Source organism: Carassius gibelio, chromosome A25 (assembly GCF_023724105.1).
Source record: "Carassius gibelio isolate Cgi1373 ecotype wild population from Czech Republic chromosome A25, carGib1.2-hapl.c, whole genome shotgun sequence".
Taxonomy (NCBI): Eukaryota; Metazoa; Chordata; class Actinopteri; order Cypriniformes; family Cyprinidae; genus Carassius; species Carassius gibelio.
The window spans coordinates 17,352,833-17,377,955 of NC_068395.1; the positions used below are offsets into that span (position 1 = coordinate 17,352,833).

At 37.0% G+C, this 25,123-nt stretch overlaps 1 protein-coding gene across 2 annotated transcripts in view; it reads right to left on the reverse strand.

Annotated features, from left to right (window-relative positions):
• wwp2 (WW domain containing E3 ubiquitin protein ligase 2) overlaps positions 1 to 25,123 on the reverse strand; it is a 39,799-nt gene that overhangs the window by 6,304 nt on the left and 8,372 nt on the right. For both annotated transcript variants that reach the window (XM_052543843.1, XM_052543842.1), the window contains exons 5-13: positions 24,960 to 25,097; positions 20,329 to 20,407; positions 19,354 to 19,505; positions 18,099 to 18,294; positions 17,930 to 18,019; positions 13,335 to 13,509; positions 2,797 to 2,851; positions 1,438 to 1,519; positions 435 to 563 (exon numbers count right to left, since the gene is read on the reverse strand). In XM_052543843.1, the coding sequence (XP_052399803.1) occupies positions 435 to 563; positions 1,438 to 1,519; positions 2,797 to 2,851; positions 13,335 to 13,509; positions 17,930 to 18,019; positions 18,099 to 18,294; positions 19,354 to 19,505; positions 20,329 to 20,407; positions 24,960 to 25,097 (1,096 nt within the window). The remainder of the gene's footprint in view (positions 1 to 434; positions 564 to 1,437; positions 1,520 to 2,796; positions 2,852 to 13,334; positions 13,510 to 17,929; positions 18,020 to 18,098; positions 18,295 to 19,353; positions 19,506 to 20,328; positions 20,408 to 24,959; positions 25,098 to 25,123) is intronic.

Below are 25,123 nucleotides of genomic sequence, written 5' to 3' on the forward strand. Positions count from 1 at the left end.
AAACAAAGAAAAAAAAAGAGCACTAATATTCTCTATGAGGATATACAGTATAAACAAATTATACATTACCAGTTTGGAATAATTAAGATTATTTCATGTTTTTGAAAAAGTCTCTTGTGCTCAAGAAGGCTGCATTGATTTGATACAGTGCAATCAGTAATACAGTCTTCAGTGTCACATGATCTTCAGAAATCATTCTTATATGCTAATAAGCAGCACCTTTTTTTTTTTACATTGATACTAACAACAATTATTAATAACAGAGCACCAATAAGTGCCAAATCAGCATATTAGAATTATTTATAATGATTATTTATAACGAATCTATATATATACTGTATCTGTCTGTTTCTCTGTTTGCAGTGAATGAACAGCTCTGTCTTCACATTCAATCAGAGCATGCAGTCTGAGCTGTAGCGTGTGATGGTGTTTACCCTGACTCAAAGCCTGGCCGAGGGTCTTTAAAGGTGGTGGTGCGAGAATTGTGGTCCACAAAGTATCGCACCCCCTCTGCGGTGTACTTCATCTCCCAGCCGGGCGGCAGGGGCGGCTCCTGGATCATCCTGCAAACGGAGGAGGGCAGTGAGAGCAGCGCACCCTGCTGGACGCTTAAAACTTCATTACATGAGATTACATTTCAGTAAAGCGCAAAAGAACAAATAAAAAATGTTGAAATTAAAATGAGCAGACAAAGAATGTTTTGCAGCTTAAGTGGATGAGTTTGATAATGTGAGGTATTCATTTTGGTTGAGCAGGCAACTACACAAAGCAACTAAAGCACCTTAAAAATGAATCAGATTTGACAGTAGATTTACAGAGCTGGGCATAAAAAGGGCAGTTCATTTGTTAGGCGATATTTAGGAGTGGGCAAACCTGACATCAGGAAGTGTACTTGAAGACAAACTTAGACTTCCTCCGAAGAGCTTATTTTGACAGCAAACAGGACTTTGTTTCTATGTGGGCATCCTGGGGTAGCAGGCCAATCAGCCAATCAGATTATAACTGCCCATTTTAGCCAAATCTTGCCCACTTTTCTGCTGCACTGAAGCTGTTTTTGGCTCATTACATGGCATGACATTTTTTAGCTCCAGATGAAAATAAAATGTTATATTTGAGACAGGTCATGTGTGCCAGATGAAAAACACTGCTTGACTTGAGTCACATACTGCATGTAGCTTTAACGCTGTTAGCCAGTAACTTGTAAAGTTGCCAGCTATATTCTGAAAAGGGTAGTTCAACTCTAGCTCAAGTATGAGCAGCTCATAGCTTTGCAGTTTCAAAGTAACTTCCCCAACATTGGTAAACTGACGCTTAAACAAGAAACACACACACACACACACACACACACACACACACAGCGCTCTAACAAACTCCACTTGAATCTGCAGCTCATTTGCTGTGGACCGCATGGGTCACATGACAGGGGGACATGATTACCCTTGGGTTCGAGGATCCTCCCACTGCGTCGTTCGAGTGTTGTGATTGACATAGTACACTCTTCCATTGTCCTGACGTTTCTCTGAGAGAAAGAAAAGAAATAGTCACATTCTCACCATACATATTATTTGGAGAATGGTCAGAAATGCATTACAACACATATACAGTTACATTATTCTTTTTATTTTTAAACAAAGTGCTCTTTTTTAACTGATGTTAATCACAGATATTGAAAAAATATCAAATTTAAAGTGATCCTCTGTTGTTGTTGCTGTTTTCTCTCTCTACAGGCTGATGGGTAAAAGAGTGTCAAATCTGACTGAAATCTGACTAGCGCCTGCTCCAACATACAGTTCCTTCTCGAATTTCACTTTTCAGCTTTTCAACTGGGTTTAACAGACAGAAAGAGCCCTTAAAGATTTAAAGATCGAAAAAGAGAAGAGAAAATCTGCTGGCCATTGCTTTTCCTCACAGAAAGAGCAGCCCTCTGTAAGAACCCCCTCACCCCCTCATTCACTCCACATCTAACATCTTGTTTTCATTAAAAGTCGTTTGTGGAGCACACAGTAGCCCTCACATTACTGCTCACACAACACTCTCTTTTTTTCAGATTGTTTTTTCCGCCTTTTTAACCCTCTAATCACAAAGATTTCCCCGCTTCATTTCGCAATGTTATCGTACTCGATGTACTGAACTACTATTTTTTAACAGAAAGAAACATTTAAATATGACTTCTCTTCAACCAATATTTCTTGTTCTTATATGAATGCATACAGATTTTAGATTAAGTGTCCAATAAATGATATTAATGTGTGGTTTTAATTAGTTGACAATAAAAGCATATGCCGTAAATAAATGTAAAATTAAAATGATTTATTTCATGCTTTCCTGTACTGAAACACAAGATGTTCTGTCCCTATGAACCATATTCCTGCACCCTGTCTCTTGTATCACAATTTCACCTCCAAACTATATTTCATGACTATTTACGTATTGATTAGTAATTGGGATAATGATCGGACAGACTCTGCTTCACTTTGGGGTCCTGATCACCCTGTTGAGGTTTATTTTATTAACCCTTTCTTCTACATGGATGTGCATAGCTGCTTTGTAGGCAAAATGTACTTTCATCTCAGTTTCATCTTTTTTCAACGCCTTGCGATCACAGTTTTTATGCTCCTGGGTGCTAGGTTTATTTTATTGTAGCGAGCAACCAAATTCTACTAGATGTAGTATTAAGGTTTTAAATATTAAGTAGTCCTAGGACTAATTATAGTCCTCTTCTACCACTGAAGTTAACGTCAAACTCTCATTGACCTCATAAAAGACACCTGAGCATAAGCATGAATGAGGACTTACCCCAGCCTGGAGGAAGAGCCCCGAGCGGGTCATTCTCCACCGCAGCTCCAGACGACTGTGACAGACAAACAGAGAGAGACTGCAGTTAGGACACACTTTCTAAACCTTTTGTGTGTAACAACCCCGTCACAGCAGAACCCACAGAAGCCTGTTGAAATTAACTACCAACCCAAAAAACACTAGGACCATACAAATAACAGCTGCTGGTACTGCAAGGAACCCTGTGACACAATGAGCTGGACGTCTCTTGAAGGTGCTGAAGGCAGCAGATGACAGAGTTTGCCTCCTGCTCTCAGAACAGAGACTGACGGAGGTGTTTGAGTGCCTAGCCAGGGCCGTCCAAATACTACATGCCTGCTTCAGACAGAAAAAGACACACACACTGACACACATATGCATGCAGTGTTCCAATGATCTCACTGGCTGCGAGAAAGCCCCACCCTGTCTCCATCCGCCCAATCCCGACCCCACCCATGCCTCCGTCCTCTTTTAGAGGAGCTGTGAAAGTACACAGGGAGGCGCGATGTCTGAGCGGACTGAAGTGAACATTCATGAGCGCTCCAGATGGCCCAGCCCCCCACCGGACAAAAGCACCTTTATTCACCCATCATGGCTGTGTTTACTCTGTGCGCATGTGTGTGTGTGTGTGTGTTTGGTGCATGGAAATTTCATTTATTTGTACACCAAAAACATCCACCCAGTGTGTGTGCTTTATGAAGGACATAATTATATATGAAAAATAGGCAAACGCAAACTCTGTGGGCATGCTTGTGCATTTATACCCTGAACACTGAAAAAAAAGTATGGAGTAGATTTCAAAACTGCTCTTTAACTTAAAGATGGCATTATGAAGCAAAATGAACAGCAGACTTTAAAACTCACAGGCTAAATTAAACTATTTGAATCCATTTTAGGATACAACTATACTTCAAGACAGATAACAGGGTTGACATTTAACCATGAGCCAGTCATCATAAAACTATATGCTTTAAGAAAAAAAAAAAAATTTAATTATGTTGCCACAAACATATTATATTAATATATTTTAAATTATCAACTTTATCTACACATAATTAAGTTTGTCACTTTAAAATGGTTCCATATGAAACATAAGATTGCCGTAAAACAGACTACATCATTAAGCTTTTTTTTTTCTTTTTTTTTTACACGATAGGTAAAAATGTATAACCTGAATGCACTGTAAGTCGCTTTGGATAAAAGCGTCTGCTAAATGCATAAATTTAATTTTTAATTTACATTTAATTTAAATTTAAATAATTAATATACAATAAAACAAAAATGCACATTAAAAAAACAATTCATATAATGTAATTCCAATTTTCTCTTATCCAATATACATATTATATAAAGGTGATGTGTGTAATTTCTGTGACACAAGCGTCACTAAATGAAGCAGCTAAGATAATACCTAGTTTCCCCAAGCACAGCCCTCATCTGCCATCTACCTTCCCTACACCAGATGTGGGAATATTTGCATAACACCGCCCAAATATTCAGGCAAAGAAAGAAGACATAAGTTTTATTCTTGCTGTTGTCACCGGCACCATGTTGTGTAGACGTGTTTTTCATTGTTTGTTTGTTCTTCCAAAAGAGGACACAACTAGAAATCAGAGGTTAAGTTGTATTTACATCACAACAGAACAGTTCAAACCAAATATTCAGATGTGTGCAGTCCATTTTTCGGAGGACAAGGACTGTTTCCTGTGAGAGTAGCCAACAATGCCAGTAGTGTTGCTTTCGTCAAAGAAAATTGAAAAATGAAAATTGAAAAGAAAACGACGTAAAAGACCCAACGTAAATACTGGTCATGTGACGACGACTATAATTAATTGTATAATGCAATACGCGACTAAATGTGGTTTACAAAAAAAAATAATAATATGCTAAAATGTCTCTTAATTTTCGTTGACTAAAACGAGACAAACAAAATGTTATCATGTTATTTTGTCTGGTTTAGTCGTGTTATTATTCTGCAGTACTTCTGTTTCCGGTGTCTTACTTCAGGGACTGCATCAGGTCGCACTGCACAGATGCAGACTGCAACGTTACTTCCTCAAGCCCCACTCACCGCATTATTTAGAAGACGACAACAAACAAAGTTAAGTGGGATTTATACTTTCAATTTATACTTTTCAAATGGACGACGCTTTTAAATTTGCTGCATTCACCATTGTACTACTCTTTGCAACGACAGGGGAGTGACGAGGAATAACTGTCCTCCTAAACCATCAGGAATCACCGGTGAGAAGTCATTTGCAAGTACAAGTCTTGTGATGAATGAGTTGAGGAATTAATTATTTCTTTATGTACAAACTTAAAATAATCTTAAACTATTTCCTGTATTTCGCATCAAACACAAGACAACTGTAAGAAAATAGTGTATAACTAGGGCTGCACGATGAATTGCATGCAATATTTAATGCGCATCTTGTCAGTAAAGCCGGTTTTGTAATCAGCGGTAAATCTCAATCACCTGCGCGCTTTCACATGGAGCAGAATTAACTACACAGAGCCGTTGTTCACTGACAAGCTGCGCAAAACCACAATCATGTTTTGTGCAGCTTGTCAGGCTTTACTGACAAGATGCGCATTAAATAATCACATGCGATTTATCATGCAGCCCTATGTATAATTAATATCTAAATTAATTCTTATTCTATTTTATACAATAAAAATAAAATGTACTTCAAATGAGAAGCCTTGGACAAACTATGCAAACATAAGAAGAAAAAAAAAAGCACCTGACAGAGTTTGAACTTCACATTAAACTGCTTCTGTTTCACACAAACGCCAGCACAGACGTGTTTGGCTAGAATCATGCATGTTCGGATGCGGAGCTGTGCGGAAAATTACACAAAAATGCCGTGCACGCCCCCACGCGAAGTGAGTTTGCACGCACTCCATGCGAGCTTACGGGAACATTGCAATGACGTCATATTTTCTGCGATCATCAAAGCGAACTTGCGGACACGTCGAGTATAAATCTATGAGTACAAATGAGCTGATTTTTTTTATTATTTATTTATTTGTATTTATTGGTGTGTACTTCTAACATGTTTGGTTGGTAAAATAAATGTTGTAAATTTAAATCAGAGCGTCTTCCGTGTCTGGGATGGATGTATTCCTGAGTCTATAAGGGAACAATAATATAATAAGATAACCTTTCGTCTATACTTCTAGGTACTTGTACTATATTGACTTGGTTAAATAGAATTGCATTACTAAAAACAGACTAAAATAATATTTTCGCAGACTAAAACTAGACTAAAATAGTCATGGATAATTAAAGAATACAAAAATGCTCAGACTTTTAGTTGACAAACTTGACTAGACTAAAAAGAGTATGAACATGACTAAAATCTTCACACAAAGACTAGACTAAAACTAAAATTAAAACAGGGCACCAAAAACAACATTAAATGCCAGTGTCTGTTTCTATAAAGTGGGGAAATTCTGACTTTGCAAGGACAGTCTGCCGCTTCTGACTCACAATGACTCACAGCCTGTAAGTATGTTTTCATATGTAAAGGATTTGCCACTGATGATTCAAACATGAGTTTTGAGCAGTGTAGAGTAGCGCTTGTTGTTTGTTGTTTCTCTCAGACATGGTTTTGTTTACACAGCGGTCATATGCATACGCAACTCAACGTGTAAAAACACAGTACATGTCATTATAATGCGTAATTATGTCCCTAATGTATAATGTATAATGGGTTTTATTGGATTTGTCTTGTCATGCCGGGACACACAGCATCACAATATGTTAAGGGACATAACATTTCCATCACACGCTTGAGGAATTCAGCCAATCACAACACACTGGATAGCTGGCCAATCAGAGCACACCTTGCTTTTCAGAACGATGAGCTTTGTAAAGAAAATTTACACATTTCAAAAGGTGGGGCATAGAGGAGAAACAGTAATTGTTGAAAATAATGTGTGTTTTTTTTAACCTTGAACCACAAACACATTTCATTACACCAAATACACAAAATTATGTTCTTTTTAGCAACATTAGATGACCCCTTTAACATCTAATCATTTAATTTTTAAAGGAAATTGTAATGATATAGCTAGAAAAATAAAGAATCTCTCAGAAAATAAAATGCATTAATCCTTTCCTGAGTGCTTGCCATTTTACTATGGGCCTTTACTGTGTCATTGCATTCATGTTAAACTCAAGAGGCGTTCCTACATTTGGAGCCAAGAGCTCTGACTAAGCAAACTTTAAACTGGCCATTTTACCACAGTTTTGTCCTTTTTCCAGCAACCCATTATATCAGTGGTGCTTGTGGATGAGGCATATCTGATATCTTACATCTTAATTTATGAAGCATTTCCAGCTGTATGCCTTAGTTTGGCTAAAGTTGGTCAAAAATGAGGGGGATGTTAACAACTAGTGCGTGTTGTCAGTATGCCCCACCCTCAGCAGTTTCTATGACTAAAAAAGGTAGGAAAAAAAATGAAAGAAAACCATGACATCATCCACGCTCCCTCCACACAGCTATTAGACCCATACCAAGCCTCAAAGAAACCGAGAGAGAAGAAGAGAAAAATAAAGGCATAGTGAGAGAGGGTGAGTGAATACATAAGAAGAGAGAGACAAAAGAAAACAGAATCACTCACTTAGACATAGAAGACTTGATTGTCCATATAACTGGCAACAGAATAAAACTTTCCTTGCTCTTAAAGGAACAGTTTATCCCAAAATTATCTCTGCCATGAGTCAGTGAGCGCCATTTTTAATGTTGGACAGGAATGAGGGACAGAAGTACAGTGTGTTCAATGGATTGTACTGTTATTGAACTAAATTGAATCAACTAAACGGAGTTGAACAATTACACTAGTGACTTTGTATTTGTTTTATAACTGAAGAACTTGTCAATATCAATGAGGTTATTTCCTTGTTTATGGTGTTAAAGCTGCTTTGAAGTGCTATATAATAAATGTGACTCGACTTACAAACAAAAAACATCTTTCTAAAAAAAAAATTTGTAGATTAAAAAAAAAAATGGTAATACTTTAGAATAGGCCAGGGCACACATATTCATTATTAACTGATAGTTTTCCCTGAACAAACTCCTAATTTGCAGCTCATTAATGGTTGGTAAGGTACTTGTTATATTTAGGAATGGGGTAAAGAGATTAAGAGATCTAAAATATAGTCATGCAGAATAGGACATTAATATGTGCTCTATTAGTAATAATTATCAGTCAATATGCTAGTAATACAGTATACATGCTAATAAGCAACTAGTTACTTGGTCCTTAAAAATAAAGTGTTACACACTAAAAAATGCTGGGCTCTTTCAAATCAACTGTTGAAGCAACCCAGCCTTTAGAGTGTACCAAAAAAAAACAAAACAAAAAACATACAATTTATGAAAATTGTGAGTTTTGAAGTTTACATTACTAATACATACCAATGTAAAAAGGCCATAGTCTATCAGTCTAACAGACTCGTTTCCATCCATCTATATGGTGTCTAGCCTCACTAAGTTCTATTGCATTAAAAACTTGAAAAATCACCTTTTCTGTTAAGTGTTTCCCATAAAATTAAAGTGCATATTAACAGCTTTCAAGCTCCAAAAAGCAAAACAATAGTCCTTACGACTTGGACTCCATAGTCAAAATCTTACAGTAGCTTTTAACAGACCCAAAATTTAATAATTTATTAATTTTTCCATCTACCAAAGCTCATTTTTGGAGCTTAAAAGGCATGATTACGGTGAACTACTGTTGTAAGAAAAATCTATGCGAAGATTCTGATCTATATATATATAGGAATATTTTGTGTGTATATATACTGTACAGACCAAAAGTTTGGACACACCTTCTCATTCAAAGAGTTTTCTTTATTTTCAGGACTATGAAAATTGTAGAGTCACACTGAAGGCATCAAGGGCTATTTGACCAAGAAGGAGAGTGATGGGGTGCTGCGCCAGATGACCTGGCCTCCACAGTCACCGGACCTGAACCCAATCCAGATGGTTTAGGGGTGAGCTGGACCGCAGACAGAAGGCAAAAGGGCCAACAAGTGCTAAGCATCTCTCGGGGAACTCCTTCAACACTGTTGAAGACCATTTCAGGTGACTACCTCTTGAAGCTCATCAAGAGAAAGCCAAGAGTGTGCAAAGCAGTCATCAAAGCAAAAGGTGGCTACTTTGAAGAACCTACAATATGACATATTTTCAGTTGTTTCACACTTTTTTGTTATGTATATAATTCCATATATAATTCCACATGTGTTAATTCATAGTTTTGATGCCTTCAGTGTGACTCTACAATTTTCATAGTCATGAAAATAAAGAAAACTCTTTGAATGAGAAGGTGTGTCCAAACTTTTGGTCTGTACTGTATATATAGGGATATTTTGTGTGTGTGTGTGTGTGTGTGTGTGTATATCATTCAGTAAGTATAAGAGGAGAACTGTGAGAGATTTTTATTTTTGCTTAGGGCCGGAAGCAGCTGTTAATGATACACAAATCTCTCAGGAGATTCTAATGAGCTGCAATTAGGACACAAAAAGCCCAGTGTGTTGTGTGTGCTGTGTGACGTGAGCCATGGCCGACAGAGTGAGCTGTGTTGTGTCAATGGCAGCGTCCTGTGCTCTCAAACCCCACTGTAGCAGGCATGTAATGTTGAAATCAGCTGCCACATTTGACACTCATGTGAGAATTAAACCAAAGGTCTCTTGAACCAACGCAGTACACTACTATCTAAACTCCATAACATGATAATTTACTGCCAAATGTACACAATGGCACAGAAGCGCTTCTTAAGTAGTATTTAAGTGCCTTTATACATACAGTCTTCACACAGAAAGCTGCTTAGAAGTAGCATAAATGTATTTACAAAGCAAATACAACTTTATACTTTATATAAAGTGGGTCTGTGGTGGGTGAAGCATAATTTAGTCTGGGTTTGGGCATTATGCGTTAACAGATTTCTGAGAAATTATCAGTATATTATGAAGCTACAATGGTGACACACACACACCCACACACACTAAACTATTCAAAATGAGGTAACTGCAATACACACAAGTATTGCAAAAGAGTCTTTCCTCATCTAAAATGTTCTTTTGAAACGTTTATTCTGTGGGACGAGGTATGCAAGTGCTTTAATTGTTTCAGATGAAGTCTAAAGTAGGGAAAAGTGATTCATGGTGATTCATCCCCATCTTATATTGAGCTTCTCTGGCTGTTATTGTAGCAAAAACCAAGGCGGCACAACATTTTACTCAGATTACCACCTGCATGTCAATTCATTGGATTCGAGTCTTCGCATGGAGCTGTGGTATTCAAGCACTCTGAACTTTAAGGGAGGGTCCTGGCTGGTTAGTATGGATCCGGAGAGCACAGCGAGTTCCTTCATCTAATCTGTGGGTCTTTAAAGTGCTGTTGCAAAGGCTTATTGAGTGTGTTTTAAATAACATACAGAGAAGTGCTGTTTTGTGTACATAAATGACACTGTTGTGTATTTCTAAAGTTAACAAAGTTCTAAAACATCATGGTCCAATTTTACCTTTGCTTATAAAATAAAACAGCTCACAGAATGCACCCTAAAACATCCACACAAGAATGAAGCCAAACCTGAATTGTGATGTTTTTCCAAAGGATTACTCTACTCCCAGCAAAGAGAGAGACCAGAGGAGAGAGAGAGAGAGAAAGATTATGTGTATGTGCATCATATCTCTGCTAATAGTCCAGATGTGAGCTCGATGATTAAAAAAATAAATAAATGTTGCCATCTCATTGCTGATATAAATGGAAAGGAACTTTTCAGTAGCAAAGCTGAAAAGCTCAATTACACATTAATAATAACAAGTATTATAATATTATACTGAAAGACAGGAGCTCGTCCATTTTTCTGGTGAAATACAGTTTAGAGATCATGTACGAACAGGTCCTTTAGAGAAATACAGGGAAATCAGTTCTTGCAAATTTCCAAGATGAGAAGTTGTAACGTTACCAATACATTTCTGTTTTGATGCTGTGAGGGAAATAAGCATAAGATTATCAGTGCGAGCATGTACGAGGTCAAGACATGTTAGAGAAGTCTGCTTTGAACCATAATTGATGATCGATTAATTGTCGAGAAGAGATGCAATCGATCAAAAGTTATCGATGGTTTATTAACCTTTTTCATTATGGGCTGCGTGCGGCTCATGCACACTCAACACTTGCAAGAGGCTGTAAGTGACACAGACCGTATATAAATGCATCATCATTCATTCATAATGTACAAATTAAGCTTTTCATGTGATTTAACCTTTAAAAGTAAATTAAAATAGAAACAACACAAAGTTCTTCGAAATTGAAAGCAATAGAAATGTAGTAGCTAACTAAAGCCGGGCTCAAACTACAGGAGTTTTAAAATCATAACCGATTTTGAAATCTGGTTGCAGCACACACATGAGGAGAATCTTTGCAGATTATCTTCCCTCAAATATTAAACATGCACACACTACAAGATTTTAACATCGTGGCACATCACACACTGCAAGATATTAATACGATTATTATGCCAGAGGGAGCGCCTCACGTGATCTCACGCAGCCGATCGTCACTGAATTTTTTTAAGCGTGTGCTTTGTGCACTCACCCAGTGCATTCATACTGAGACGATTTCACTCCAGTGCTTCTCTTTCTCCTTATAGTTTTGATGGGTTTTTGCTATATTATACCGGCAATTGTGTAACTACAAAATGTCAAGAAACAGTTATCTCCTCCATCTCCACTATCCAAACGAAGCCGCACATCAGCTGTTTTGCAGTTTTGCGCGTTGACTGTGAAAGTACTGACGTAATCATATAGCCATCATCATCCCGATTTAAATCCTAAATATCAAACATGTTTGATAATAATCAGGGCTGCCCCGATTTGTGTGCGATCAGATCGGTAGGTGCGAGATTCGATCGGTGAACGCATCATATTACCAGATAATCCGAACCGAACATCGGGACAGATCGAGGTGCTCAACAAGATTTTTGCTCCGATTATCGGGAGGGGGAAATCGGGGCTAAATCGGGCTAAAAATCCTGTAGTGTGAGCCAGGCTTAAGTCATTTCCCCGGATAATTGTTTCATATCTTGCACTTTGCAGGGCTGCAGTACACAGGACAGATAGGCTATAGGCTATTCAATCCTTGTTATTTCGTTCTTAGGATTTATTAATTTGCGGAAACAGTCCATGTTTCTTTAATTTTGTTCCATAAAATGACCCATGATTCAACTGAAATAAGGGAACAAAGTAATAAATCGAACGAATCGTATTCTTAATTAATTCCATGAAATCTTTAATTTGCTTTCCAGCATGTTTACCACAGTAAGAGATGAGAAAACATTGATTAAGAGTGAAAGACAATAAAATAAAACTGCGAAATTAGAGAAATAAACATTAAGGATGTAGGAAAAGAGACAATGCCTACAGTAGGTGGCCAGCCTTTCTGGGGCTTACCGCCACGCAAACCGCCGCGGCAGTGCTGCGGTGGTAACTGTAAATAGCATTGAATTTGTGGAAATTTGTGACCAATGGCATAATCAGAGTTTATAATTTGTAAATAAATAATTGCTGGATTCAGAACAGAAATTAAAAGGCGCTGTGATCGACACTGACATTACGTTTTCCCGGAGCATTCAATGATGTCACTAAACGTGACGACGAGCATAGTTCACAAGTTTCTGCACGGACCTAATAGGGCACAGGCTTTCAAGCCCTGGGACAAAATGGGATGCTTTAAGGAAAATGTGTAGCCTATGTAAGTATTAGGCCTAAAATAAAAATAACAATTTGTTTTCATAAAAAAGAAAAGCAAAATATATCGGATTTGAATAATTAAGATAATGGATTTCAAACAGAAGTGTGGCGGCGTTCCATAAACAAGTTCACAGAAATAAAAGGATGATAGCCCACATTCTATCTGTTTGCTTTATTTTACAAGAGCACAAATCTTCTGTTTTTATTTTAAGTGTGCACAAATAAAAGTAAACACTTTTGCGGATCATGTTTTACTCCATTTAACTTTTTTTTTTTTTGTCATCTCAGCTCAGCTGTTCAATCGCACTGGCGCCTCATGCGCACACATCCCACATATTCTAACAATTCAAACTTCCTTCGCAGTCTGTTCATTATCAAAATGAAATAGTTAACCAAACATAAAAGTTTACATTTCATGCAAATCAGCATATTAGAATGATTTCTGAAGGATCATGTGACACTGATGACTGGAGTAATGATGATGAAAATTCAGCTTTGCCAAAGTTATTTTAGATTTTAATAATATTTCACAAAATCAAATGCAGTCTTGGTGAGCACAAAAGACTTCTTTCTAAAGAGAAAGTGTAAAGAACAGATTGGCATGAAATGGAGCATGAACATTTACATCCCAGTCAGAGATGGATGATGATTATCTGTAGTGGAACTGCTAAATCAACCCTTAACTGTCAAAGACAAGTATAAGACCTCCGTAACTCAAGAGCTCATGAGGATAACGAAACATGACTCGGTTGTTTACCTGGTAGAGGTATCTCTGGTTGAACTGCTGCATGGCTCCCTGCAGCTGGCTGCGCTGAGACTGCCACTGCTCATAGTTACGCACAGACTCGGCTGTGGGCCGCTGCCATGTGGTGGTTCTGGTGTTGTGATCCACATAGTAGAACCTGCCACGCTGATCCACACGCTTCTCCCAACTACAACAGACACCAGTCAAGGGATTAACAACAACAAGGGATTCACAAATTGAAGCAATCGAACCAAAAAATATGCAAGCACTGTGACAAGCTAGTCTAGCTCAGTACACGTAGCAAGTATTTTTTTAATAAATAAAAAGAAAATATGTAAATAGAACAGAAAAAGAATAGAGAACGCTAGTGTTAGAGGGTTAGGTTTTTATAATAAACAAAAAAAAAGCAGGTGCTTAGAATAGAGAATGCTAGAGGGACAACTGCAGATGGAAGAGATGTCTTTTGTTTTTGGAAATATTAACCTCAAAACCCTTCATTTGTTTCTCCACTAGAAGTACTGTAATGTAATGTATACAAAATACCATCCAGATATTGTATTATTCAGGTTATGCTAAAAGAATGTATCTTTTTATCACTGGTATTTCAAGATCTGATTGGTGATATTAGTGAAGGTTTCGTTTACTGATAAACTTTAGAATTTATGACATCATGAATTCAATGATGAACTGCCTTTAGCTGTAATTTTCCCTAATTAATGTTGTTCAGTTGCTTTGACAATCTTTTTTTGTTTAAAGTGCTATGTAAATAAAGGTGACTTGACTTGACTGTTTTTGATATCAGTTGCCCATTTTGTGAAACCAGGATGAAGTGTACTTGCTTGGAAGCAAGGATGAGTCTTTATCAGGTTGCAAGCTTCCGTCCATTGGCGATGTTAAGTATATCTGCACCGCATGGGGAAAAAAGGGTACGGTGAAGCATAAAGCAGCAGTGCACACCACGAAAGAGGTCCAATACTTTTGGGAAAAGGCTCATATTCCTATAAGACCTTTAAGGAAAACGGGAAGCCTTGAAAAAGAACAAGGGGCAAAGGAGCAAAACACAACAGAAGAACGCAGAAGAGACCTTAATCGATCACCTCTGGTATCTCAGTGATCCAGATGTCATGGTGGAGGAAAAAAAGGCAATGATTGCTGCAAAGGAGACTGAAGTGGATGAGGAGACAGATAAAATATTTAGCATTGTAATGAAGGATTTGAGCAACTTCATCACAAAGAACACTTGCAACTTCTCTGTTATTCTTGATCTCTACCAGCACTAGCTATGAAGATCCTGGTACCTGGGCAAACAATGCAACCTACATTGCAACTAAGGAGATTGCTAAAGAGGTACTAGGCGTTTATCCAAGAGTACAACGGACTCCTCTCAAAGATGCAGTTCATTGTGCAGAATGTCAGAGCATGGAAATGTGTTTCCAGAAGCCCACTTGAGTACTTTGGTTGAGGGGCTTGTCAGATCGTCATAAATATCTAGATCAGACCCCAATGATTTGTTCTAAGAACACTTTCTTCCCCAGTGCAGTAACTTTCACTTTTTAACCTTTGGCTTTCACATCTGCAAGAACTTTGTTGCTGAACGACATTTGAAAGTGAAAGTGACGTTACATGTGGCCAAGTATGGTGTCCCATATTCCTGAATGTGTGCCCTACATTTCACCCATCCAAGTGAACACACACAGCAGTGAGAAGTGCACACACACACACACACACACACACACACACAAACCATGAACACACACCAGAGCAGAGTGCAGCCATTTTTGCTGCAGCGCCTGTGAAGCAGGCCTTGGTTAGTGCCTTGGTCAAGAGTACCTCAGTTGTGGGAACTGAAGGTGGAAGAGAGCCCTGTACATTCACTTCCCCCACCTACATTTCCTGCTGGTAATAAGAGGGCAACCCATGACCTTTGGGTAACAAATCAGCCTCTCTAACCAATGGGCCACCAGCCCCAGGTCAGACTGTCACTACGATCTAGATCGGATTGCAGTTTTTCAAAGATCAGTTCTCATCAGCAGCATTGAAATTTAACGTTAAGACTAACAACACTGTTCTTTGTTCTCGTTTTTAATGTAATTCACCGTTTACTAATGTTTTTGCATAATTATTAATTACACGCTGTTGTGGTCATTGAGACAGAATTTCAATGTTGTTGAGCACACCCCAAACTGATAAAGTCCAATATCAGCTAAATTTAGTTAGCTTCCATTTCTCATGAAGGGGAGTTGATTGGGTGGGTGAGAGCAGAAGATTCAAAAAGTCCAAAAATAGGGGCCACTTTTAATCTTTAGCCATTTCTTGAAGAGGTCTAAGGACTCTGTGTTGGTCAGATCATTCCACCAGCAGGGAACAATTAAGGTGGAAGTCTGAGAAAGTGATTTAGAGCCTCTTTGGGATGGCATTACAATGCACCATTCACTTGCAGAATACAAGCTTCTGGAGGACGCATAAGTCTGAAGCAGTTTATTTAGATGAAGTGGTGCAGAGCCAGTGGTTGTTCCGATACAAAATACAAAACTCAACTCGCCTGATAACCTTAAATGTAATTTCTGAGAGTGATTTAAAACTGTGCACCTTCACAAAATATTCATTCATCTAAGCGAAATGGTGAACTGACCAATCACTGTTAACATGAAAAATTAACATTTAAAATTAACATTAACACTGTTAACATGAAAAATTGTTATTAAGTATTTTCTGGCAAGTTTCTACATTTAATCAAAAATAGAATTCAATTATAAATAAAACTGCAAGCAGTAATCATCAGGTCCAAGCACCAATGGCCCATCTGGATGATTAGCGATCCTACTGAAATGTATCTTATTATATAGTTTTTACAGCAAAGTTCATCTTGAACCTTCACTGACTGTTAGATTAAAATAGTTTTGTTTTTTTAAGGTTGTAAGATATGTGATCATAATATATGTGGTCTATATGTTGCCTCATATTTAACATTTGTATTCAGATAAATCAATTTCATATCGATCTGAAGATTTTAAGTGCAGCTCAAAACTTTAGCATTAATCTTAAGGCCCTTCTTATATTTATCATTTATTTTTATATGTGTGGCCATTTAAAAAGATTAACAGTGTCAACTGTCGTGTTTAAACATTAATGTTTTGTAATGTTTTGTAGAAATGAAACCAAATGCAAGAATGTAATAAGTGAAGTGAAGTGAAGTGAAATGAAGTGAAAGTGACATTCAGCCAAGTATGGTGACCCATACTCAGAATTTGTGCTCTGCATTTAACCCATCCAAAGTGCACACACAGCAGTGAACACACACACACACACACACTCGGAGCAGTGGGCATCATTTATGCTGCGGCGCCCGGGGAGCAGTTGGGGATTCGTTCTCTTGCTCAAGGGCACCTCAGTCGTGGTATTGCCAGCCCAAGTCTCGAACCCACAACCCTAGGGTTAGGAGTTCAACTCTCTATCCACTAGGCCACAACTTCCCCATTTAATTTAATTTAATATTCATTTAATATTTTTGCAAAAAATACAGTATAATACTAAAATGCAAAAGTACTACACAGAACAATAAGTCATACTAATTAAGACAACATGTATGATTACTCATATACTTGCAGTTTGGCACATAGTTTAATTTAACCACAACACTAAATATTTGTGCCTAAAATAATATTATATTTATTTATATATATTTATCCATTTTAACTGACAGCACTATATGTTATCTTGTCTGGCAACTTGAAATATTTGTTTTATTGAGGAATATACTGTAAAAGTTAAATAATCATTTAATGATCTATAAGCATTTATATGTGCACTATGTTCAACTGAACAGAGATGACATCACTGAATTCAATGATGAACTGCCTTTAACTATCATTTTGCATTATTGACACACTGTTTTCCTAATGAATGTTGTTCAGTGCTTTGACGCAATGTATTTTGTTTAAAGCACTATATAAATAAAGGTGATTGATTGATTGATATTAATTTGAAACTGTTAATATGAAATAGTTATCTACACATTTATTTCAACAATTAAAAGTGATTGAAATTGATAGAAAAATACTAGACCTAAAAGATTTATCCTGTGGCGGACAACATTAGGATCACAGCTTTCATCTTTCAGCTGAAATACCTGATTTGCTGTTAGCCTCCCCAACATCATAAATTCATGAAACTAAGCTCAAAATGCTCAAAATGACATTATTAGCCAATGAAATTTGATTGGCTGCTTGTGGCCATGTTTTTTTAGTCATTATAGAGAAGTTTTAGGACGAAGACTAAAGCAGCGTCATTCTAACTTTCATTTTGAACGATCATACAGTTGTGGAGGTGTAGGAGTTTTAGTTGTAGTGAACCAATAAATTTCTTAAGGCAGTTTTTGTTGATAGATATGGAGACCTCATTAAGTCTCTATGTCCAAATTGTTTAATCTTACCCAATTTAACTGGTCAATATAACACAAAGTGACACACTGCATAACCTTTTAGGGGGGTATGAGTGAGATTTGATGTTAATGTGCGAATTGTTAGGGATGGACAATGATCTAGCAACTCCTTCCATAAACATTACCTGTCATCATGTATAAATATGTGACAAGAACAGATACACACCCTGGTGGGAGGGGTCTCTCCCATGTGGTGGTCTTTGTGTTATGATCCACATAGTAGACTCGTCCATGAGGCAGAATTCGCTGTTCCCAACTACAAGAAATCAAAAACACTAAGCAAACCGATATGGCATGTTTCCTAGTTTAAATTCAGCCCTAGCTCTCTGGCGTACCCAGCAGGCAATGCATCAGTGGGGTTTGTCTCTGTGGCTAGACTGGTCTGGTCGGTTGAGGATGGGGTCTCTGTGGCTGCTGGCAGGGCAGAACTGTCCATCCCAGCAGTGGGGGTTGAGCTCAGTGAGGGGGAAGACAGAGCTGGATGTGATAGATGACTGCCCTCAATCCCATTAACAGCTGTCTCAACTTTACCTGAGAAAAGACCAACAAAAAGTGTAAAATTAACACCATCATACCAAATTAGATCACTTAAAGATTGTTTACTAAAGCCTAAGTGGGGTGATAAATATATACTGAGTCATCATTTACTTTCCCTCACGTTGTTCCAGACCCATAAGACTTCAAAACACAAATTAAAATAATTTAAACAAAACCTGAGAGGTTCTGTCCCTACATTAGAAGCTGGTAACAAAAAAAGTTCCAAATATGGGTTGTTAAAGGCATTATTTGAGCTTCCGTGGTTGCCAAATGTGATGCATTCTATGCGTGTCGTTCATTTTTTAAAACCTACCAATAATTCAAATTTGGTGAAAATTTGTTGTAAAACTTTTTTTTGATGTAGAAAAACTATTTTAACATTCTAAACAAATTATTATTTTTATTTTTTTGCAGTAGCGACAGTAGTCTTATGGGTTTGAAACCACATACAAGTGGGTCATGACAATTTACATTTTTGGGTGAACTATCCATTTAGGTGTCAACCAGCTGAGATTTTGCTATATAATTTATAATGCAGTATGTAGACATATCCAACTATCAGTGGGCAGGAATTAGTTACTGAAAAGTCAGAGGAATTAAAAACTATGGATGAATGAGAAAATAAAGGGCAGGATATGCTTATTATTAAAAGCACAAAAATGTTTACTGTGTTTACACATTTTGTCAAAATAAAATCTCCTTTTGTGAATGAACACATTAGCTGGATTTCCATCCAAAGTTGTGAAACTAAATTGGAATATCACTTAACTCTTTTTTGCACAAGTCAAAAACCACCTCAAGCGAGTGTAAAAACTTTTGCATATTAGGATTTCTTTTTTTTCTTAATTTGCCATTTCCATCACTCGTTTCTTATATGATACTTTAAAGTGTGCATAAAACTGGGTGATGGAAACTCAGCTATTGATTATAGCATTTGATTGAGATAAGCACTCATCAGCTTATACAGTATCTCAGTAAGACATGATCATACTTCACAGCAGCTTGAGTGGGTTTTGTATGTTTGTAGTGTGTGTGTGTGTGTGTGTATCTGACCAGCGTCGCTCAGGCTGCTGATGGCCGTCTTTGAGTTGCGGCGGCATGTGTTGTCTGCTGCTTCTCCGTTCAGTTCACCATTAGTGAGAACAGCTCCTCTGACGTCAGCTGGAGAATCTCCACAAGAACCCACAGATGAATGAACTAAACTTCTGAAAATATATGACAAGATTCATTTCAGATACAGTGTTGTTATATTGTATGTATGCCTGCTGGTTTTATCTGTATTTTTCCTGTTATTCCTCTATAAACCCACACACAGTGAATATGTTTAATTATGGAACATTATGGGTGTGTCCCACCTATCTGTACATGGGGGCAAGCATTTTTAGTAAATATCTTACAATACTCACACAGAGTGTACACACAATTTGCTCAAGCAAATGCTATTATTTGGGACCTTATTAAATAAGACCTAAGACTGAATAAATAATGTTTATCACCAACATTATTATTTGAAACAAACTGGTGGGTTTGGCCACTCAGCTTCTGTTATGACAGAACTTACAATTTTGTCTTTTCAATTGCACAAATAAACAGAGATTTTTTAAAAGGTAAATTTTTTATATAAATTGTGCCCACCCACCCAAGCATGTTCTCTCAGCACAATTCCATCATAATAAACCATTGTGTGTGCAATGTACAACATACAATAATTTTATGCAACAAAGCAGCTGATATGCCCAACTTTATTTATTAATTTAATAATTTAACACTGTTTTACAACAGCTACAAATGTGGTTCTGGAGTTGGTTCCAAATCCGAGAAAATAACCAAAAATATACCACTAACCCCACTCATACCACTAACCCCTAACACCAACTTGTGATTTTTTTTAGCCCATTTAGGATATTATGCATTGAAAACAAAGATGTGCTTACTATGACATGAGAGAGAAGGCACAACGCAAGATATGAAACAGGAGAAGCATAAAATACATATTCGGTGATAAACAATGGAGATATTTGTGCTGACCGTCCTCGGGGGCTGCTGGTACTCGGGGTGTCTTCACTATGAGCTCTGTGCAGGTTAGACCTGCTTGAGTGGACGATCTCTGCACAGAAAAAAATGACATAAAATCATCATAAGTGCATTAGGAGTGATTCACATACATTATGTAGAAAAGCTACTTTTTATGACCTATTACTGTATGTTTGATAATTTCACATATATAACAATTACTAAAGCACAAAAAAGATGAGATATCTAATGCTGTAATGCTCCAAAGGGTAGAGAGATACCAAAGCACAGCCTGGAAAGTGCCATTTATAGTATTACTTAGAAAAACGTCCTTGTGCTGAGCTTAAAATGCTCTAATATAAGAGCCACTAATATTTTTTTGTTTGTTTTTATTGTTGTTTGTTGAGTGGCACATACATACAATAGAACATATTGAGAGAGCTGACAAACATACTATTAAGCCCAAACATTTATGATGCTCAGTTCTGGTTTAATTCTTGTTACATCCAGTTTTCTGCATATAAATCAACAGATGTTGTGAAGACATTGTGTTAGTTCATGTTTTCAATGATTTGAGTAAGACAGACACCCTCAAGTTGTTCCAAACATGTAAGACTTATTTTCTTCCTTCCACAAAAACGAGATGCTGAGCAAAATGTTCACACTAAATGCTATATTTCAAGCCTGCCCAAGTCTATATAACAATTATAATATTCCTGTCAGTTTCTCACACAAAATTATTATTCACAGAAAATCATTTCCTCCTAGTTAGCTCTCAGACTTTTTGAATATGAGCACAAAAAACAATGACATCTGACAATAATTTTGTCTAACACATCTGGAAGAGGCACATTTATAAATATTAAATATGATTTGAGAGCTGTGGTGGAGGAGATAATAATTTATATTTTGCTCTGTTCCTCAAGCAAATCTGTTTATTACATGGAAAAAATAGAGTGAACAATAATCTAAAGTTTTGATAATTATAGTTTGGAATCCGATAAGGGAACAACTCTTATTTGTGAATAACCATTAATTTAATACTGAAATACATAAAGCAAATACCTTCTGACACAGCTTACGTTGTTGCTCTTACTTAAAGAAAAGTAGTTTAACATGAAAGTGTCTGATAATTAAAAGGCTTGCAGTTGCAAAACTCAGTTGGAGTGGCATTAAAACTTTTATTACAAATGTCACAAGTTACGTTAAGAAAGTTTGAAGCTTAGTAAGTTTGAGCACAAGTTTCTGTTTACTGAATGTGTGTGTGCCATTCTGTATTACCCAGGCCTGTACACAAAGACCTGTTTATGTACTGCGTGTTTGAGAAAAAAAAACGCCAGGGGAAATGAGGGAAAACATTAAACCAACAAGAGCGACTTCAGAGCGAACAGAGGACCCTAACAGTCCCGCACACACTCCAACCTTTATCCACTGCCGAAGGTCAAACACAAGCTTACACACGGAGAGAAAACACACTCCAGATCTTTAAACTGTATGTGGCTAAAACCAGAATTTGAGAGCGCATCACAAAGCCAGTTGTTGTTCTGATATGTTGTGAAGGACATTTATGTCCAACTGCCAATCAAAAGAGTGTCAACTGCCAAGAGGGTGTGTGTGTGTGTGTGTGTGTGTGTGTGTGTGTGTGTGTACAATATGTAACTGAAAGACAACGTCTTACAAATCACTGAAAAATAAACAAAAAAAATCAAAAGGAACAGATTATTCATCTCCTCCACAACAACAGTAAAGTCCTTCCCATTCACACGCATAAGAAGCATTTACACTCAGAGCTTCTGTTGGCGTTTATTAAAACCTCATTTAATAGGTTAAGCAGCTCCAACCCAATCTACCTAAATAGAAACAAAAACACTTTTTGTGTTTACAAAATAAGATTTTCATAAATATATGCAATGCATGCATTCACCCAAAGCCACAGAAATTCCAGAATTACTAAAACTGTATGAATAACATATTAATTGTAGGACTGACCATTATTTGCTCATTGATTAATCTGAGCATATCTCCAATTATGCAATATTGGTTAAATAAATATGCAGCTAGTTTTTTTTCCTCCCATAATAATAAGTCTTTGTACAATAAACCCATTAAATAGCGTAAAATCTTTTCCAGTAAATGTACTACATAGACTAATACTTTCTGTCTTTTACCCAGACAGCTATTATTCACAGCTGTTTTCAAATCAGCATCCATCCAAATTGACAACATTTTTATTTGAGACAGAAAGTGTGAAATAGCATCAAAAATAGCATTCGTCCACTACAGACACAACTCAATGGACACGCCAATGGGCTTCACTGATGATTCTCTAAGAAACAACTGATGCAAAAGTGATATGTTCCAAACTGAGTTGGCGAAAAAATGTCTTATGTCTTTTTTTTTTATATTCACAAAATCTAAAAAGTTACATTTTATTTTTTCTTCTTCTCCAAAAGTGTACCACAATTTCTGGCAAAACGAAAATATTGTTTCAGTTAAAATCTTAAACTGAAAATCAATTCCCATTAAATTTCTACAGTATGGTTTCTTGTGTGATTATAAATGCTTTAGTGGTAAGGCATGACTTCCTGTTTCACTTGGGTATAAATATGAGGTAACATACAAGCCAAATTCCTCTTTTGTGTTGAAAAGCTACATAAATTAGGAAATGGCTAGAAGAAAATATCTAAACTGTTGAAAATTCCTATTTCCACTATCAGAGCAATAATTAATTGGAGATGTTAAGAATCAGCCTGGAAGAGGACATGTCATCTTTGACACCACACACAGTGTTTCATGTATTAATAATTGCATGGATTATTCATACTTTTATGCAAAGGAGATTCCGCCAGATTCACAAAAAGAGACTGCACAAAGTATTAAATGCAGGGGTGCTGATATTTATTTAGATATGAGATAAAAAAAAAAAAAATTCTGCACATACCCAATTCCCTGCATGCGTGTGCATAGGAAAGAGAGCAGGGGAAAGAGAGCTTTGATAGATAATCACCCTAATGCTAACAATATTTTTCTGAGGTAATTCTTTACCTGAAGTAATCTGACAAAGTGATATGGAACTGTAATGGTTAGAACTACTTTAGCTGTGCAATTATTGAAAGTGAACTGTAAGCCAATCAGAATGGAGCATTCTAAAATCCTGTGGTATAATTAAGGAAATGGCATGGAAGGCTACGCTATACTGAGTGATCATGAGAGAGAGGGCAGTCAGAACACACACAGCTGGCACTGTCTTCATTTCAAGAGCATTAGTCTACTCTATTGTGTGTGCTCTGTGTCCGTTGCAAGGATTCCAGTGTAATCTGAGACATCCTGCAACACACTGGGTATTATTATGGTCATCGTAATCAATAATTAAACTCTATATCGAACTGACACACTGTATTTTCAGATGCATTTTACACCATTTGTATATAATTGTATAGAAATGCACTATTTATACGCATCTTCCTTAAACTCCGAGTGTGAGTGCACACATCTTCATTATAGCATTATATTATATCAGAAAAATGTAACAAAAATAAAAATAAAAAAAATTTAAAAAATTTAGGTAGACAGTATTTTTATGAGTATCATTAATTATTAATGCACAAACATAATTTAGGAATTTAAATTTTTGCAGTCACACCACATAAGAGTTTACACCCTGAATTAATCTTGCCTTTATAAAAAGTCTAAAAATATATTTTTTAGAGACTTGTTTACCTTGACAGTCATGATGTTTTTAAAAGATGAACGGCTTTTAACTTGACATGTTAAAAATATGCTATCAATATCATTCATAATAAGACATATATTAACAAAATAAACTGGGCCAATTTCATGTAAACTTAATGATCCTGTAATGACGTTGCAGTTTTCATTTTGTAGTCTACAATAAGTCAGAACCCCCTATCGAGTCTAATAGGGTTAGTTTTATAAAATGAGAATATATAATATCATAATGGCTTTTCGGCAGGTGAAGGGATTAGCCATGAGAACATTTTGGAAGTAAAATCTTAGCCATAGCCTCTTGAAAAATATAAAACACTGTGTTTTAAATTTCAGCAGTTAAGAGACAACTCCGGACACATGTATACCCCACATTCTCTGTTTCTCTACTTGTGGTTTTATATAAACTTGAAACTGAAATAGGTTGACTGATCGTGTTATATATCCTGCTTTGATGTCTCAACACACCATGTGGAGCATCACAGAGTAGTTAACAGACTGTGTCATATCAATCATTTCACCAGTTAAGAGATCATCTTTAGTACCCTTTCACTGTCTAACTGACACATGGCTGCTTCCCAAAGCTACTTACTCCCAATCAGAAATGACTGCATGAGTCTGAACAGATTAGGATTGTGAGTGGTCAAAAAACCCAGTGACCTCCGGGGCTGTGTTTGTCAGTTGTGTGTACACAGAGGAGAAAAGCTCTCTTGTGAGCATTCGCTGGGCCTCCTCCGGTCAGATTTGACTTTTTCCATCCCAACCCCTCTCACCACAACCTCCTCGATTCCTGCATTTAGTTTAGGTGGAGTCACAGCCAAGGCTTTGCAAACTCATGAATGTGCATTTGTTCATGTGTTCTGTGTGTTCTATGAGTGTTTTCTATGAAATGTGCATGTGTGTCTGTGAACAGGACTTACTGTCTGGGGCAGCGCTGCCATTGGGCAGAGATCCTAGATCAACAACCAGGCCGTCCAGACAGACGTTGAGCTCACCTCCTGCTACAACCGAGCCTTTGTTCTCTGTCTGTAGAACCAGACTGAGCTGAACATTCTCCACTGAGAGAGAGAGAGAGAGAAATCAC